This window comes from Canis lupus, chromosome 16 (genome assembly GCF_003254725.2).
Source record: "Canis lupus dingo isolate Sandy chromosome 16, ASM325472v2, whole genome shotgun sequence".
NCBI classification, from domain to species: domain Eukaryota; kingdom Metazoa; phylum Chordata; class Mammalia; order Carnivora; family Canidae; genus Canis; species Canis lupus.
In genome coordinates, this window is record NC_064258.1 from 46,082,110 (window position 1) to 46,101,194 (window position 19,085).

Genomic DNA, 19,085 nt, shown 5'->3' on the forward strand with positions numbered 1-19,085 from the left:
TGATTAATCAATTAATACTATTCATAAATCGATTGAGAACATACTGCCCAATGCATGCATCATGAATATCCTCACTGATAAAAATTTTGGTCAAATCACTGGATATTTTCTGGAGTATAAATAATTTAAAGTGCTTTTAAAATATTATCTGCTTCTGTTTGTTTTGTTGTGTTGTGTTTCGTGACAGGCCTGTACAACTCACCCTACAGTGCTCAGTCACATCCTGCTGCAAAGACCCAGACCTACAGACCTCTCTCCAAAAGCCACTCTGACAATGGCACCGATGTCTTTAAGGACGCCTCTTCCCCCGTCCCTCCCCCACATGTTCCTCCTCCAGTCCCACCACTTCGACCAAGAGACCGATCTTCTACAGAAAAGTAAGACATTTTCCCCCAAACTGGCCTATATTTAGTTTCAGATGACAGTAAGACCATATGGCACTTAGTAGAAGACTCAGTGCTTATGTTACCGAGATAGTACATGTACTACTTTAATCAACACATGTGCCATGTTGACTTCCTCTATTGGGATTGTGGCAAACACAATCCTGGTTCATAATATTATAATCACCAAGGCTTGAAGTAACATGAGCACAGTCTTTTGATCAACAAATGCATATAGGAAGAAAATAAACAGAAATAATTGACACATACTTCCTCTGAAGTAGCATGTCAGAGACTCTGCATTTAATTTTTGTTTTCCTCAGGTTTGGAATATTAGGTCTATTAGTGATTTACAATTTCCCCTCTGGTACACAAAAACCTCTTTTTTGAAAGCAGGCGAGGTTATTCATAAATAATAAATAAGGCATTAGTTGTGTCTGTGACTCATTTCTACCAACTTCTCAAGATGATACTAGTTTTCATTTCCCCACTGAAATTTTTATAGAAGCTATTCACATGAAGATAAAAATTTATAAACACACTTTATTACTGTGCAATTTTTTATTAGGATTATGACTAATAATCCTGCTTATAGGTAACCTTTATCGAGAGCTCACTAGGAGCCGAGCACTATGCTAAGTACTTTCCTTGTATTATATCACTTAATTCTGAGAATGATCCAATGAGATATGTTCTATCTTAAACCTATTTTAGAGAAAAAAAAAAAACTGTGATTTAGAAAATAAAAGTAAATTGCTCCACTCATAAGCTCATATGTCCAAGCCGATTCAAACTCAGCTCTGACTAAAGCCATGGTTCATGCAATACTAGCAATTAATAACAATATAAGAATTATTCATTGTTAATACTAATTACTAAGCATCCAATTATCATATTCATCCCATAAATATTACATTGTACCATTGTACCATTAAGAGTAACTGAGGGTTGTAGGGGATACAAGACATCATGAAACAGACACACATCACTTTAATCTCCTCCTGATAGACTATATGTTTGTAAGTGTGATGCCTTAAATTTGAGAAATAATTGGACACAAAATGGTATCTTTGCTATTAAAAGAGATCCAAAATTAACTCAAATTTAAATGTATTATTTGTCCTATGTTTAGTAGAAACAAATTTCTCATTGAGAAATATAAACTCTTAAAAATTCCTAGATGGCTTTCATATACATTGTCTCATGTGATGCTCAGAATCTCTCTGTTGAATATCATTTACCAGTTACTGGTAAGCCAGGACCTGCCCCTAATTTTCCTGTCTCTTAGACCATTTCTATTTCTTTCTATTTCCAATGTGCTAGAGTCAGAATTTAACCCCATTCCATGGGTCAGAATTGCTCCCATCTATAGTCAGAAAATCCTCCTTTGAGAAAAATGTTTGTCCCAAAGGAGGCCTTCTTGCGCCCTGGCTACCCAGAAAAGCTTTATTTTTCAACATCCCTCGTTGACCACCTTCTGAAGGCTATCAGTTCAGGAAAAAGAGCTGCTTCCAAGGTCTCCTATGCAAGATGGCTGTCTGACTCTGCTTTTTCAAGGCTAATACCAAAGAAGGTTCTCCCCAGCCACACAGCTTGCGTCTATGGATGGCAGCCCAAGTGACACTTTTGTACTTTCCCCAAACTGTGACGCCATTTGCAGGATAAATAATATCAAGCATGGCGTGTGCATTACTCCTTGTCACTTTGGATCAAGGATGCCAGGTCACAGAGTAGTGAGATAAACTCACATAACTCAATGGAGCATAACTGCCACTTACTCTAAACACAAATATACACAGCTGTTGTTTGTATACCATCCCAAGGGTTTACAAGCAGAGCCCTGGCTGTGTGTGTATCTACAAACCCCTTGTGTGAGTTACTGAGCCAGCAGGATATTGTATGAAAGAAATTAGAGGAAAATATAATATGAAATAAAAGAAACGGCTTTCTTTAAATCATTTACACAAAACAACATATAAATGTGGTATTTTTTGCAGATTAACTTTTTATCCTGAGATATTTTTTTAAAAATCTATACTGAAATTAACTCTGTAAACAGAGAGCAAGTAGTTTTATAGAACTACTTTAAGCATATAGAATTATTTTATACATAACTATTGTTTATTTCTAGGCATGACTGGGATCCTCCAGATAGAAAAGTGGACACAAGAAAGTTTCGTTCTGAGCCAAGGAGTATTTTTGAGTATGAACCTGGGAAGTCATCGATTCTGCAGCATGAAAGACCAGTAAGCACTTGTGATTAAACCAAATGCCAGTTCTCTAGGTTTCTGGGTTCCCAAGTAGACCTGAATTTTGTATGTTAGGCAATTTTTGTCACAAAGGTAATTTATGTATTTGGCAGTATTTAGAAATCCAGTTTATTTGGTATCATGATTCATGCATCTTATCTGAGAATTAAAGATATCCTCTCTAATATATTGTCCCTACCAACAAAATAGGGAACCCATTTGCATGTAACTATAGCTGTGCCTAATCATGACTCTGAGCTTAATTTTTTTTAAAAAATTCATAAATGCAATCCTTAATTGCTAGTCTACATGGCTAATGAGAAAAACCATTCACGAGTCTCTTCTGATACAAATGGGCCCACACAGTCCCATCCCTTTGTTTCCATATCGGTTGCTTAATATTTCTTTGGATTAAGGGGAAATCTCCCAAATGCCTTTCTTTAAAAAAAAAAAAAAAAAAGTCATTTTAATTGATTCTTATTAAATCTCTCTCAGGTTACCAAGCCTCAAGCTTCCTGATTGTCAAATCTAATGGATCAAGATTATATTTAACTTTGCATGATTTCTCTATAGTTATTTAGTATATGCAAACAAAACAATACATAAACCTGAAAAATAACCACTTGCCTCTTCAAAGTGCAATTAAACAAATAGGTTATTCTTTGGCCCTCTTGGTGTTTATCTTCCCAATCCTCCTTTCCGAGTCCTCTGCTTCCCCTCCTAGATCAGTGCCCTCAAGATCTCCTTGAAACTAGAATTCCTTTGCCTTTCTATCCAAACCTGCTTCTAGAGATCCATTTATAATTTACTCTCCTCATTCTCTTAAAAGAATTTGGGTGGTGTCAGTGAACAGGAAAAAGATTTTCTTTGTTTACTCCTTTAAGACCATCCAAGAAAGCATATTATATATAATGCAAGGCCAGCCCTGAAATTTGATTGGAAACCTTTGGCTTTCCACATGCAACATGAGTGCCCTGATTTCATTTGTGAAACCCTGTATTTATGGTTATGTTCTTGAGAAACATGTTGAAAAACCTTATAATCACATAATTCATACATAATATTTATGTAAGCCTTCTGTGCCTTTCTTCAAATAACTCGTATCCTTTAGAGCAACACAACTTTACCAGAAAAACTGAAAGGGAAAAAAAAAAAAAAGGAATGCCATCAGTTTGCAGTTTTAGTGCAGACTTAGAACCCATTCACTAGCTCCTATGATTGAATAGCATGATACTTTGAAATTTCTGGGATGAGAATTGAGTGAACCACGATGTGACCATTGCCTTAAATTAAAAGTGGCAAAATAATTATGCAAAATAATGAGCCTCAGATTGAAATGTAAATAACAAAATGATCATTGATGATCTTTCTAACAATTTGTAAGAGTGTTGTGATTGTACTGGGACGCTTTAGTAGCTGTGGTCTCGGGGGGGCAGGATTGAGTCGAGAAGCTTCCTCACCAGGATATTTCTATTATTTACTCATTCAACAACATTTATTGAGCACCAACTATGTGCCAGACATTGTATTAAGTGCTAGGGACACAGTACTGAACAAGACACAGTCTCTACCATGAGGAACTTTGAGCCTTTCATTTGATGAGTATGCAGAGCTAGACTTGTATTCTAAGAATAATAGAAAGTTCTGGGAACATTTGCACTGCTGGAGATTTGGGTATGGAAGGGGCTCTGCAGCCACAGGAAAAAAGAAGTGGTGGGAACCAAGAAACTTGGAAGGAAATGAGAATGGACATCTTATGGGGAAATAGAACCAACATTCTTATTCCTCCTAAGCAACTTTGCTGGGAGACCAGCCTTATGCAAAAAGATTTGGGCTAGTCGCCTGTATCATTTTGGCCAGGCTTCTTTATTCGAGAATCAGGCTATTATCTTTCTTTCTTGCCATCATTCCTGAACTCATTATCGTTGCCTTTCCTAAATCAGAAAAAAAGACAAAAGGCGACATGCACAGTGATATCACAGAGACTGGCTGTCTACCGATGCGGTTTACACACGGGTCTGCAGTGTCTGTAAGCCACAAGATGTAGAGCATGAGAGCAGATTGGCCACCTGATAGGGATACAACAGCAAACGAACAAAACCAGGATTTCGATGGAATGCGCTCTCCTGTCTTTTTACTGCCAGATAATTTGTGGGCATCCCTTTGCTCTTTTCCTATTGAATTTTTGTAAATTATACACAACCTCTTGGTAATTTTCTGCTGCTCTTTTGAACTCCTAGATGACCCCATCACCTAGGTGCCCAGCCTTCCCAAGTGTCATCCTGGATTCCCCTCTTTCCCAAAGATCTCGAAGTCCTGCCTCTGGTAGAAATGCTGCTGTCACTCCTGTCTTCTAGTCCACAATATGTCCATTGTCCAGATTACAGTGACAGCCACCCATTTATTCCCCCTGATTCTGCAATCCAGTCTCCACACCTCCACACCTCTACACTCCACTAGGGCAATCTTTATGAAACTTTATAAGACTTTCTGCTTGAAATTTTCTGCTGGTTCTCAAGTATCCTTGGAGCAAAATTCAAACCTCTTCATGCAATTTCCAAAAGACCTTGTGACCTGGCCCCCACCGACGTCATGTCTCTTCCTGCCCTTCCTGCCAACTCACTCTATTCCAGCTTTACAGACAACCTTCGATTCCTGCCTTCCTGGACTTTGCACAAGCTATTCCTCTGCCAGGAAAGCTCTCTCCATCCCATCTCATCTGTGGCCTTATCTCTTCTCCCAGGGTGTCATCACTGACCTCTCCACCCTGGGTATGAAGCTCCCCTACTGTGTGCCTAGAGCACACTGCTGCATTTCCTCCTCACACACTGAATTCTAAGGGCCTGTTCACCTGTCCATGTCCCTCACTAGCTTTCCCTTACCTTGAAGGCAGGGACCATGTCTATGGCACCCATTGTATCCCCAACACCTTGCACAATGCCGGGCACATGGTAGGTGTTCAGTGAATAGTCATTGATCTAATAAGTGAATGAATGAATGAATGAATGAATATAGACTTTACTCCTACAGTTGGTGGATGAAATTGGAGAGACTGAATCCCTGCTCTGTGGCTTATCTGTGAAGTCTATACACTCCTACTGACAAAAGGCACAGTGGTCTCCATCAAAGCACACACAATGGATTTGACATGTTGCTATCAGTGACTGTGGTTCACTAATTCTCTGGTTCCCCGGAGTATAAGGTGGGCAGAGGAGGCAGATTGCTCGAATAAAAATTCTTCCCCAGACTTTGGTCAAAGGGATCCCCTTCTTCCTTAGGAATCAGTGGACCAAGCATTCATGTTTTTAGCAGGAAACTAAAGGTCAATGCAATTTTTTGAAGTGCATAGATACTCGTTTGCCTATAAATTTGAAAACATCGATTAAAGGGATCTAATGTTTGATCTGCAAAAGTCCTTTGCAAGTACCAGGAATTATCTTTAACTGACTTGAACCGCCGTGTATTCCGTGAGGCAATCATATAAACTCTCTGCTGAGATTTTATTAATAAAAACTTTACATCCCATCTGGATTGGATATATTTATAGGTGAGCCAAAATTAAATTACATTACATTACATTAAATTAAGCACTTATTCAGGATTTCTTTACACATAATAAAATGAAAACAATATTAAGACATTACCTTTTTCTACAATAACTAAGCCGGCACATAATGATAAAAGCAGAAAGAAATAATCATCGAAGGCACTGTGCAGAGTCGAAATGCAATTTAAATCGCAGTGAACTTACATTTCCTTATCAATGAAGATTGTTAAAGCTTACAGTAAGAATTTGGGGAGTTTCATCTGATGGTTTGAACCATAAAGAATGACCCCAGCTGACAATTCGTGTATTATTTATTGTGGAACCACAATAAATATAAAACATAGTAGTGAATGCCGTTAAAGATTTAAAATCTAATGAGCATAAATTTTAAGGACCTAGGTTATGTTGGCACTTTTTTTGGTGGGGTAACAACATATAGAAATCATATGCCTGTAATGAGAATACTGAGAATAGTAGAATTTCTATAACCTCAAATGCAACTAAATGCTTTGAAATTGTAGGAAACAAAAGCTTTAGAAATGGTTCACCCTTGCTTGCCTTTAAATAAGAATCCTGTCTGATTTATAGTCTTAGGTTTTCTTAAGTACTTCCTCTTGCACTGATACGCATTTGTTTTAAGCACAGATTTGCCGGGTTTTTCAAAACGAGAAGAGAACAAGAAGGATTAGAAAAATGTGCAACTGTATATCTGCTTTTTTGTTGTTTTTATGAGCAATTCGAGTAAAATATAATCATACTTCCTAAGTGAGTTTCTTCTGAGTGTTCATACTGGTGTCAACTCAAAGGAACTTTCAAGTTATGCATGGAAAGAGTTGATTTAGTGAGATTATGAGTGTGTGTATATGTCTGTTGCTGACTTTCTGTATATGTATCACTGACTTTTGTGAGGCTTCTATGTACCTTAGCAGTGAATCTAGATTGCTACATAGTACTGTTGCGTAACTAAAGGGATTCAATAGGTCAACCAAGTTGAAAAGAAAATTCTAGTTCTGCCACTTGCATTTCTTTACAGACGATACTCAAATTAGTATAAAAGTACTAATTGAGATTTTGATATTCCCAAAATACTATTTTCATTAAGTTCTGAAGTTATAGATAATTATCAATGATCATTGTCTGGGGCATTCTCTCTGCCAATGTCTATCGCCATGGATTCTAGATAGTTGCCCACTGAGACTGTGAATTAAATTTTTAATCTATAAAATCATAATTCATGAAAAACTGTCATTCTAAGTTTTGGTGCAGGATGGCAGATATTCCTCTCTTTCCAATTCTATCATAGAAATATGTATCTATAAATCAGGATTTCATAATATCTGTTTGTTATATATTTTCTTACGGTGGAAGTCAAAGTGAAGTTGTAACCACTGGTAAATATATTTATTTGTTTAGTAAATTTGCTGCCCTCTGCTGTTCAAAATATTTTTTCAACAAATTTTGTTTCCTCTAACTTTCTATCTCCCTTTAGCAAAACAAAATACTACATATGAAAGCAGATTTATAAAATAAAGAATTGTAAAATCGAGATTATAAAATCAAGATATAAAATTATAATATTATTAGACGTATTATATTACAAACAATGAGATTTGAAAGCACCGAATCTTAGTTTTCTTGTGGAAGAAGTACTAGGCCTCTTTAGAAAGAACAAAAACTACTAGAAAATTCTCTCTAATGTCAATTACTCTAAAAATCAGCTCCAGTAGAACTATTCCATGAAATATTCATATGCTGCAGCCATTATCTAAATGATAATTGGAGAAAGACAATATTTTGGTAATATCAAAATCTCAATTAGTACTTTTGTACTATTGAATCAGTTATAAATTGAGTCAAGTTTTCTGCAATATCTCCCATAGTAATTAGAGGATATTCTCCACAACATTATAATAGTGAAACAAAATAATATTTTAAAAGAAGGAAAAGAACAATTGCAATACCAGAGCACCATTGTGGGTTTTTTTGTATCTGTGTACATGTTTTCTTTCTGTCTCATCCAGACACAGGCTTTGTGATACTATTGCAAATACTGTACAAGCACATGATCATATTCAACTTTTATCGCTTACCATTCTACCATAAACATTCCCCAGAGTTACTACACGGTCTTTATCATTATGATCACATATTTTGGATAACTTGGGCCCTTTCACTATTTTGTTATGATGCCTCAAATTTTCCTATCAATGTTTGTAGCTACCATCATAATCTCCTATTATAAAATATTGAAATAAAAAGAGCACATCTCTAAAAAAATATTTTAGATATAATTGATTATTGCATCCAGACCATATACGATTAACAAAAGATTGGGAATTCAAAAAGCCAATAAAACATTTGGACAAGCTAATGGCAAAATAATGGCTTTTGTTAGAATATGGGCTATCTCAAAACACTCAATATTACAAAGAATATGTCCTCTCTTGGCCAGGGTGGGTGACTTTTAGGGAACTAGGGTGTACCTTTTTTTCTAACTTAAAATATAACTGTCCAACTGTACCATGTTTAATTAATGTTATGTAACAATTGTCAAAGAAGTAATAACCCATATGTAGTACTTTAGGCATCTCCATTTAATATTAAATCAATAACCTGAATCAGTCTGATCAGGCATGTGTTATGTAAAGGCATCAAGGATATTGTTGGATAAAGTAAATGCTCCATATCTGGGTTTTCCATTACTAAAGCAATTGTATGTATTTTCTCAAACTCTTTATATTAACACTTCTAGTGTTTCTATCTTAAATATAATATTCAGAAACCATCAGAGGGGAGCAAGTCAACTATAAAAATTGGCTTTTTCTCTGAATTAGAGTGTCAACCAAAGCAGAGTGGGATCCTCTTGCTCACCTTCTCCCCACCCTTAGCTAGCTGCAGTAATGGGAAAACCCAACCCCTTCACTACTTAAGCTCAAGGTAGACAGGTAGGTGATTCTTGGGGTGGTAGCTCACAAAATGTGCTCATTCTTCACTTTCCGGGAGGCTCCTTGTCTTCACATCTTTTCAGTGGTCCAGACCATTCCTAAATTATCTGGGTCTCCCCAGGGACACCTTACCTTTCTGAAACGTCTCCTCCTGCTAACTGGTGTCCTCTTGGTTCCATCAAGAACCTCCATCTAATGAATCAGTGTTTCCTTCACCCCTCTTTCTTACAGCCCTCTCTCCCAACAACTCCAACACCTGTTTCAAGGGAACCTGGCCGGAAGCCTCTTTCTGTTTCACCATATGGAGAAGTAACTGGTAGCCCCTCCCCTCCGCCCAGGACTGGCCTCCCCCTACCGAGCCCGTGCACCCCAGCTCTTTCTCCCATCTGGGTGAGCTCCTTCCTTCATTACCTTATCAAATGCCCTTCAGGAATCTCAGGGAGTTAGCCCTGGGTCTCTAGAGGCTAAGGGGGCAATCGGAGCCTAGTTACTCACCACCACCCCCACCTTGCTGCCCCCACTAGACCCCCTCTTCATGCCAGTCTACCCCCACCAGCCTCCTGGCACCTCTCACTCCTTCCCCCCACCTCTCTTCCCATCTTTCCCTCCCCCTCTCCACCAGGCTCTCCATATATCTGCACCCGAGCCAACTGTCTGCAGAATGTAGCCTTACATGCTGGGATCAATGAGGGCAGGGGCAGCCGAGTGACTCACCCAGATGAGCTACTTGGTGACTAAGTGGAGTCTATTTTAACTTTCATAGGCTGAATCTAGCCTATTTTTGGTGTGCTCTCCTTGCTCCTTCTGGCTGTCACAGTTTTTCGTAGTTTATGCATCAGGCTAAGGAGAAAAGTCAAAAGAGAAGACAGGTGGACAGAGGAAGTGATTAGGGGCCTAGGTGATGCCAACGAAGCTCATCTCCATTTCCTAATTTTACTCATTTTGCTTTACATCCTTTGTTCTCTCCTGCTGAGATTTGTCGGATGAGAGTCGGTGCATGTTCGCGTGCGAATGCGCGTGTGTGTTGTTCATACCACACAGCGTTTCCCTCACTCAGCTCAGTATGCCTTTTCCTTCCCTTTGCCTTCACATCTGCTCCAGACTGATCGCATAAATCCAGATGACATAGATTTAGAAAATGAGCCCTGGTATAAATTCTTTTCAGAACTGGAGTTTGGACGCCCGGTAAGTGAGGCTAGCCTATTAATTTAAGAAAATTAGGGGAATGTTGTTTGGTTTATAAAACATAACCATTATCAGAAGAGACAGGTGTCATTTACAGAACAAAATAATGTATACTAGATAGACAAACTGGGTACAGCTTAGCCCACATTCACTTCTGTACCAAATGGTTAAACCTGCTCTGACGCTGCCTGTGTATTTTTTCCTTAGCACGCGTCATGCATTAGGATGATTATATCTAAACAAATTAAAAATGCTGAGATAGTTTCTGTCCTAGACTATTCAGACAATTGTTACAGGTTTAAAGAAGATTTATATTTGTTTACAGTCCATTTTGGTCTAGTTCAATCAGAAGCAGTATCGTGATATTTATAATAATAGTTCTATTATTATAGCTTCTGTTTGCTGTTGAACTACCAAGCACTGGAGAGTACTGGGTTCTGAACTCCATCTCAGTGAGTTCTCTGGATGCTGCGCCAATAAGAAGTAACCCGAGAGGTTAAGTAGTTTGCACAGGATAGTAAGTGCTAGAGCCAGAAGTTAAACCCAGGCCTATGGAACAAACCAAAAATCTCTGGGCAATTTCCACAATAATATACTGTCAGTATACTCCCACTATAAAATACCTCAATTACTCTTAAGGATATAAGGAAAGAGAAAAAAAAAATCTTGTGGACCTTGATTTCTGATTTTGCTAGCAAAACATCTTATCCACAAATACCCCCCTGCCCCAAGGCGGGCCTTAGGAGAATTGCTTAGTCTGTTTGGGTTAGAGTCAACCCAAATCCTTAATAACAATTTCCCTTTTTTTTTTTTTTTTTTAAGATTTTACTTATTCATGAAAGACACAGAGAGAGAGGCAGAGACATAGGCAGAGAGAGAAGCAGGCTCCCTATGAGGAGCCGGATGTAGGACTCGATCCCAGGACTCTGGGATCACACCCTGAGCCAAAGGCAGATGCTCAACATCTGAGCCACCCAGGCATCCCAACAATTTCCTCTATTACTGAAGTTTTATTGGGGAACTCTATCAACCAATACCTATACATTTGGTATGTGTCAGTTACATATTTTTAATATTCTTAATGGTGTTTCTGAATTTTAAATTCTTAAAGAACATAACATTTCCACTACACAGACTTTTGTTGATGGTCACAGAGTATAATCTGTCTTTTACTATATCAGACACTGACTTACATACTCACAAACTGACCATATATTGGATACTGGGTGCTTAGAGTTGTGCCTCTCCTCCATTAAAAAACAAAGGACACTTGGTTAGATTCCTTATTTTATTGAGCTGGATCAAAAGTGACTGTAAGTGAATATAAACCAAAGAATTTTTCCTAGAATTTCTATACCTAGAAGGAAAAGTGTTTTTCTTAATTTATATCCACATATTCACTTAAATACATTTTATTTTAGAGAAAAAAAAATCCTCTAGCTTTATTTTATATGTATTGTTATTATTAATTACCTGGTTTGTAGGGACTAAGCCAATTTCTGAGCTTAAATTATCAGCATTTTTTGATAATCATTTTCAGCCACATGGAAACTCACCAGCATGCCATCCACCTGCTATTTTAATGTTTCTTTAATGTACCTTGCATTCCTTTGTGGCTAGAGACTATGAGTGTTCATTTTGGTCTGATGAAATGAGTTTATAAATATACTAATCAAATCACTAGTAATTTTGCCCAGTGCTTGAGAATATTTACGAACATTCCACTCTTCCTCCTAGGCCACCCCCACCCCCATTTGGCTCCATTCATGCACTCTTTATGTGTGTCTGATGCTATCAGCACTCAATCTCTAACTGTTGTCACCTTTTCCACATGTCCATTCCTTGCTGCCATTGACTCTCCTCCATTCCATCTCTACACTTCTGCTTATGTGGTGCATCTACACCCAGCCTCCTAAAAAGGCTCTGGACTATGTTCAAGATCATTCTTCTGGTGTTTCCAATGAGGTAAAAACAAATTATTCTCTTTTTCAGATTTATCTTTAGGAGCTGTTACTGTGATTCTGAACCATCCGTGTTTTAACGATTCACTGCTGTGTCTAAGCTATTGTGGAAAATCGGTCTTCCTATCATTGTGTTGTATCCAGGATCATTGCTTAGACATTAACTATTCCAAAGTTGTTGTTGACTCTTTCCAAAATGCAGGTGAAGAACCATTCCAGCCATAACCTTCAGTTGAACTACTCAACACAATCCTGGTACCCAGGAGTGTGACAAAAAAATCAAAAGTAGTACGCTTACTGCATATATCAACCATCTGTTTTGATTAGATTGTGTAAAATACTATACAGAGCCATTTTTTCATCATGCTTGGAGGTGCAGAATGACAGATTCTTAATTACATGTTTATGCCCTGCATATTCTTAAAATTTTTGTAAATCTTTCATTTGCCTAAATACAATTTGTGGATTTTAGCATCAGATAAAATCAAGAATAAGACTGACAAACAACTGGGACACATGTCACAATTTCCCAGTTCCACATCCTTGACAGGCATTACTAATCTTTCTCAATGCTATAATCCAGGAAACCACTATAATAGATTATAACTGGCATATGAGATGAAGTGCATTTGCCGTCTCTATTTTAGAATGCTCATGACAATCTGCTAGGTAAAAAAATTTATGCCAGGCAATGTCAAATTTTATTTGATTTAGTCAGAGAAAGTATGAAAAAGGAAGAAACAATCCAGAGTCGAAGCTTTTTATCCTGCTTTCTGCAAAGAAAAATGAAATTATTTGAAAAGCAGATTTAAGACTTATTGGTTGACTTGAGCAAAAGTGACAATTTTGCTAAACATCAGCTATATAAAAGCCTCCCTGTGGTAATTCTTAGAAGCAGCTAGAATGGGAGCAAAGTACATAAACTGGTTTTACACCGTAGTTTCTCTGTGGTCCTAAGTATATATAAAAATAATAAATATCGTCATCAAAAAGTCTTCACTTGATTAAATATGTGCAACTAGAAAATAAAACTAGTAAGATATCTATGCCTCAGGAAGTACTATTGACACACAGTGATGACCACTGGAATCATGGGCACTGTCTCGCAGGAAATATCCAACTTCCTGAAGCTTCAATTTGCAATTCTAAATTGTGCTCATATTAACATACAGAAGTAATCAAATATTTAGATATTAGATAAAAGCAAAATAGAATAATCAAGAACATCCTAAGTTACTGAATGCAGTCATTTATAAAGGCTTATATTTTGTAGACAGATAATCTAACGACAATCAAATAAAAGTAATTCTATTCTGTATGTTATGCTACCTTCACATCTGAAGAAAGGGTATCATTTCTACATATGAAGAGCCCAAGAATTTATTTTGGAATGCAATTTGGTCAGATGGTTTCCTGTTATTTTAGTCAGATAGTTTTAGGATGTTTTTAAGGTGGTTGTTTCTTTGAGAATTTACATAAAATTTAGAGATCACTGTGTCCAACTCACTCATTTTTAAGTCAAAAAAGTAGAGCCCAACAATTTTTTAAAACTATATCCCAAATCACAAGATAAGATGGTGGCAAGTTAAAAATAAAATAGAGTCTCAAAGCCTTTGCTTCCATTCTATTCCCTTTATACCACATGTTAGCATGTCCAAGAGATACATTTAGAATTCAAATCTTTTAGAAACAAGTTATTAATATTATTCCTTATTAACTATTTTTCTGAAATAAGTTCCTGTAATTAATATTACACAATAACTCTTGGGCTAAATAAAGATAGTAGAAACTTTCTATGCATTCTACATGTTATGGTAGTGGCAAAATAATCACATAAAAAAGCACTTTGCTGATGGTTAAACTGAATTGCCATTATCTCTTTGGAATGAAGAAGGAGTGTTGTATGGTTCTGGAATACTAATTTCACATCATGGCTTTTCAGAATGTAAAAACATATATTTTGATAAGGTACTGGATTCCATCTTCAATATCCTTATGTAAAACATTTCGGGTAAAATCTGTAACTGATTACACATTACCCTACCATCATTTATCAACTGCCTTGCATATCCCATGAATAGCATACTTTCTAATCCATGAAACTGAGAAACTGGCATTATTGAAGAACAATTAAGGACTTTTAAGCAAAGTTTAATCACATAGCAGAAAGAGTGATTCAGTGTCCATACCTTATTAAAATGAACTTCATCTAGGTATGTTATATGTAAATACTCAGTAGATCATAATAAGTAAAATCAGTTACCCCTTCTCTGCAGATGATTTCCACTTCAGAATGAGTATCATTCATACAATTATCATAAAGTTTTTCTCTCTTAGTCATCTATCTAGACCTTTTATATTTCCTTATAATTTAATAAAGAACTTTTTCCTTTGATTATATGTAAAAATCACAAAACTAATTTCAGTTACTTTTGGATTGTGGAAACCAGCACAAGGAGGAATCATTGTAGTTTCTTTGCCTAAACCTAAAACACAATTAATTTATCAGTGTAGAGCCTTCGCTGCTCACACTATGTTTTATCTCACATTACAGTTTTGTCTAGGCTCATTCCAAGCCTGAAATTCAAAATTTCTGGTCACTATAGGATGATCACTCCAAGATGTTCCGCAATTGACACTTTTTAATAATCAACTGTGGTTGTGGTTGGGTGTTCCGTGAATACTGTGATCCGCAGAAACAGTAACTCTGAGGCTACTTGGTGTTGCTTTTCTGCAAACATGTAGAATTAATATTCTTTTTTTTTGCGGGGGGGTGGTAAGGATTTTTTTTTTAAAGAAAGAGACTGAATGAGTGAGAAAGAGCACAGCAGGGGGGAGAGAAAGGCAGACTTCCCACTGAGCAGGGAGCCTGACTCAGGGCTCCATCTCAGGACTCTGGTATCATGGCCTAAGGCAGACACTTAACCGACTGACACTCCCAGGTGCCCTAGAAATAATATTTATAAATCAAAATATAATTATCTGGTTTTATTTGTTGACCCATTTGCTTTCCTTTTTATTTAGTATTTATTTTTTCCACCTTTCTAGTATCCAATTCAGAGTTCAGCAAGCAAAGTACTCATGCAAATTTATCAGATTAGTGGACTGAATTTTTTTCTTCTAATATTATATTTATTGAGAACCTAGGAATCTAAATCTTGTCTAGGAATTACAAATATTAGAATATGCTTTTTCGGTCTAAAAGGAAGAAGGATAATCTCTTGCAGAAAGGTGCTTTTGTTTCTTTCTGGGCAATATTCCACTCTTATTCAGTAAGATAGAATTAAATGAAAATATTAATTAACAGAACCAGTTTTAGAGTTATGCATAAGAGGGCTTGTCAGACTGATCTACGTAAAGAATCTACATAAAGAATACTAATATTTTAATTGGTTAATTGGTGCTAATTTAGAAGTAGAAAATAAAGTCATCGAAATAGTTTTTAAAGTGTGGTTTAATTTCCACTAAGTATTAGGTTTTTAAAACTCTGGTAAAGTATTTCAATGTGATAGGAATTTAAGATAAAATCTGTCAAATCCTGCTTTTTCAGCTGACTTTTTAAAATTTCATATGGAAGGACATTTTTAAACTAGAATTTCAGTTCTTCATCAGACCAAAGTTTTTGACAAATAACTAATCATCTAATATGGCCCAAACCAAGACTATATACATATATAAATAATCTTAGACATATATACTTATATACATTTTCCTATACATTCTAGTCATCACACCACAGCTACTTTCACTCATCTTTCAGTGTCAAGAGCTCTCTCTTGCCTTAGATATTTCAGCAATTATTCCAGGCAATTGTCATGGGGAGTGAAAAACTCATATCTAATATTTTTGCCTAATATCTGTTTCATTGTACCCTTCAGAATGAAAGAGTATGAAAGTGGTGTGTACAACAGGCATTTGGAATTATATATCAATTTGTATTTTCTATTTTCCTTTATTCCTACAACCATGAACAACTGAGAGTTGATTTTCTCACAAAAATGTTAAAAATCCACTTTTTAAAGAAAAGGTTACATTTTGGTTCATTAATCGTGTATTTTAAACCAACCCTGAACTTAAAATATTTTGAAATATGCCAATCTTTACCTGATTTAAGCACCAGGCAATTTAGTTTAATTTCAAACCAAATTCCATGGTATTATTAAAATGCCATGGCTGTGTTGACAGAGGAAAGATCTCAAGTTCACCCTAAATGTTATATTTTAAAGATAACACCTGGCAACAAGACAAAAAATTATTAAAAAGGTTTCTATTGTATAAGGACTGAATGATGACCACAAATATTTTTTTAAACATCAAACTATTCCTTTATGCAGAAAATTTCTATTTACAGTCTATTTCCTAAGTGAAGGAGTGGTTAACTTTTCTTTTCTCCTACAGGCAATGTTTGGGCTGTAGATAATTTGAGTTACACAGAGAAATACATTGTGGTATATCAAAAAAGAAAGTAGATAGGAAGAAAATAGAAATCAGGTTACATAATTTCTCTTTGAAAGACATTTTATGATCAAAACAAATGGTATTTTTAATGTCAGTTTTTATAATATTCTTTTTAGGATACCTAATTTAATGTTCATGGACAAATGAAATTTTTTCCTGGTAAAAATTTTCATGGAAATATTTTTCTATTAACAGGCCTCCTTGTATCAGTCCTCTTTAGACAGAAGCCTGGAAAGACCCACTAGGTAAGAACGTCATTACATTATACAACCAGAATATTCTATACCAGTGGTTTCTTTTTCAATAGGAATACTACTCAGTGAAGTAATAATAATGAGGGTTATGTTATCACGCGTTATTATTTGGAGCACCATACTTTATGAAGTTGTTTTATTTTGTTTTTGCATCATTTTCCATGCTCATATTCAAAAATTTATGAAAATTTAGTGAAATAATTCTGGATTCCTTTGCCAAGAGATTCTTCCCTTCTCTGTCTCCTCTAAACCCAATTTTCTTTTCTTTAAATGGGAATTATAAAATCCAATTTGCAATATTGTTAGATGATACGTATGATAGTATATTTGAAAAATATTGTAAATTACTAGAAAATTTCTAAATTATATTCTACATATATTTGTTTATTATACACAAATCAGAAACATTGTTACTGCCAATAAACAAGGGCTTCCTATGTACCAGACATTCTAGGTACCTAAATATATTTAATCCTTAAGACACCACAATGAGTTAAATACTATCTTCCCCACTTTATCTCTGCATAAATGAAACATAGGCCACATCACTTACCAAGTTCACACAGTTCGCAAGGAGCAGAAACAAACTAGAATTGAACCAGAATAACCTGTAACCTCTAGCCCTAACCTTCCGAGGAGTCTGCCGAGGTAACTTCTGTTGGTGGACTTTAAATATCACACTTACTTTATAGCATTGTAGAAATTTGGACACGGTTCAATAGCAATAGGGAATAATACAAACTCTCAGCCATATTGTGCCCTCGACAACAAATGTTGATATAACATTAATCTGCTCTTCTATAGATTTTTATCAACATAAGTCAAAAACTTTGTAAGTTGGTTCCTTTGCAAATTGGGTTTCATGAGTGCCATCCAATGGCATCAATGTTACTAAGAAAAAAGCTCCAAGTCCTCCTTTTATATCTTTTACATCTATCTATGCTCCTAAAATGTTTGAATTTTAGAGTTCTAATCTGACCTGAAGACTGCTATAAAGATACACAGACCCTCTTATGACATGATTAGGGACAGCAGAAACAGGTCTAGGAGAAGAAGGACATCCTCTTTAGAAGAACACAGACAAATTCTGAGGTCTGGCCCCATCTCTCTATTTGCAATGTGTGTGTTCCATTCACTCGTTTATGAAATAGGGATAAGCATGCACACCTCACAGGCTTGCTGTGCAGGCTACACCAGACAATAATGTCAGCAAAGCAAATCGCGTATTGTTGACTCATGGGAGCTGGTGGTGCTCTTAACTGCTGTTGTTGATGTAATTTTATGTGATGATTTGACAGACGGCATAGTGGGTAGTGTGTATCTCCCGTCCCCTGGTGTTTGTCTTAAATGATACTGTATTCAGACCCAGAACGTGATAAAAACTACTGCCATTGTAGATTGTTGATGCCATTTCATACAACTGGGTGAAAGTCCCCTTTAATAGCTTGCTTGCTGGCCAAATTATTAGTCATTCATTATTTAAATAAGAAAATGTTAGAATTCCAGTGTAAGGTTTTCAGCTCAGAGTAGTAGGAAAGCCATAGGGAAACCTTGAAGTAAGAGAAATTTGTCTCACCAGAAGTCTTCCTTTTTGGAGTCTTTTCTTCCACTGTGGCATGCCTTCTCTGGATATAGACACATTGTTGGGACTCTTCTTTCTAGAGAAAAGATATGTGACACAAATCACAACACTGAATTGTCAGTCATAACATATTACACTAAAAGGAGAATTTTTACTTGAAAACATGGATTATAAACTTCTATCCAGGGGTGCCTGGGTAGCTCAGTAGGTTAAGCGTCTGCCTTCAACTAAGGTCATGATGTCGGGGTCCTGGGATCCAGCCCGGAGTCAGAGCCAGACTCCCTGCTCAGGGGGAGTCTGCTTCTTCCTCTCCCTCTGCCCCTCCCACCAGCTCATGCTTGATCTCTCTCTTGCTCTATCTCAGATAAATAAAATCTTTTTAAAAGTAAATAAATAAACCTGTACCCACACCAAAACACTGCCCATGGACGTTTATAGCAGCTTTATTTATAGCTTCCAGAACTTGAAGCAACCAGGCTGCCTTTCAGTAGGTGAATTGATAAACAAACTGGTGCATCCAT

The 19,085-nt window shown here is 36.4% G+C and overlaps 1 protein-coding gene across 50 annotated transcripts in view; it reads left to right on the top strand.

Moving 5' to 3' along the window:
• Positions 1-19,085, top strand: part of SORBS2 (sorbin and SH3 domain containing 2) — a 214,648-nt gene that overhangs the window by 155,210 nt on the left and 40,353 nt on the right. For 27 of the 50 annotated variants that reach the window (XM_049095158.1, XM_049095161.1, XM_035700170.2 and 24 more), the window contains 6 exons: positions 188-377; positions 2,515-2,629; positions 9,356-9,514; positions 10,226-10,309; positions 12,218-12,274; positions 16,924-16,973. In XM_049095158.1, coding sequence (XP_048951115.1) covers positions 188-377; positions 2,515-2,629; positions 9,356-9,514; positions 10,226-10,309; positions 12,218-12,274; positions 16,924-16,973 — 655 coding nt within the window. The remainder of the gene's footprint in view (positions 1-187; positions 378-2,514; positions 2,630-9,355; positions 9,515-10,225; positions 10,310-12,217; positions 12,275-16,923; positions 16,974-19,085) is intronic. The other 23 variants (XM_049095157.1, XM_049095162.1, XM_049095167.1 and 20 more) reach the window with 4 other exon arrangements.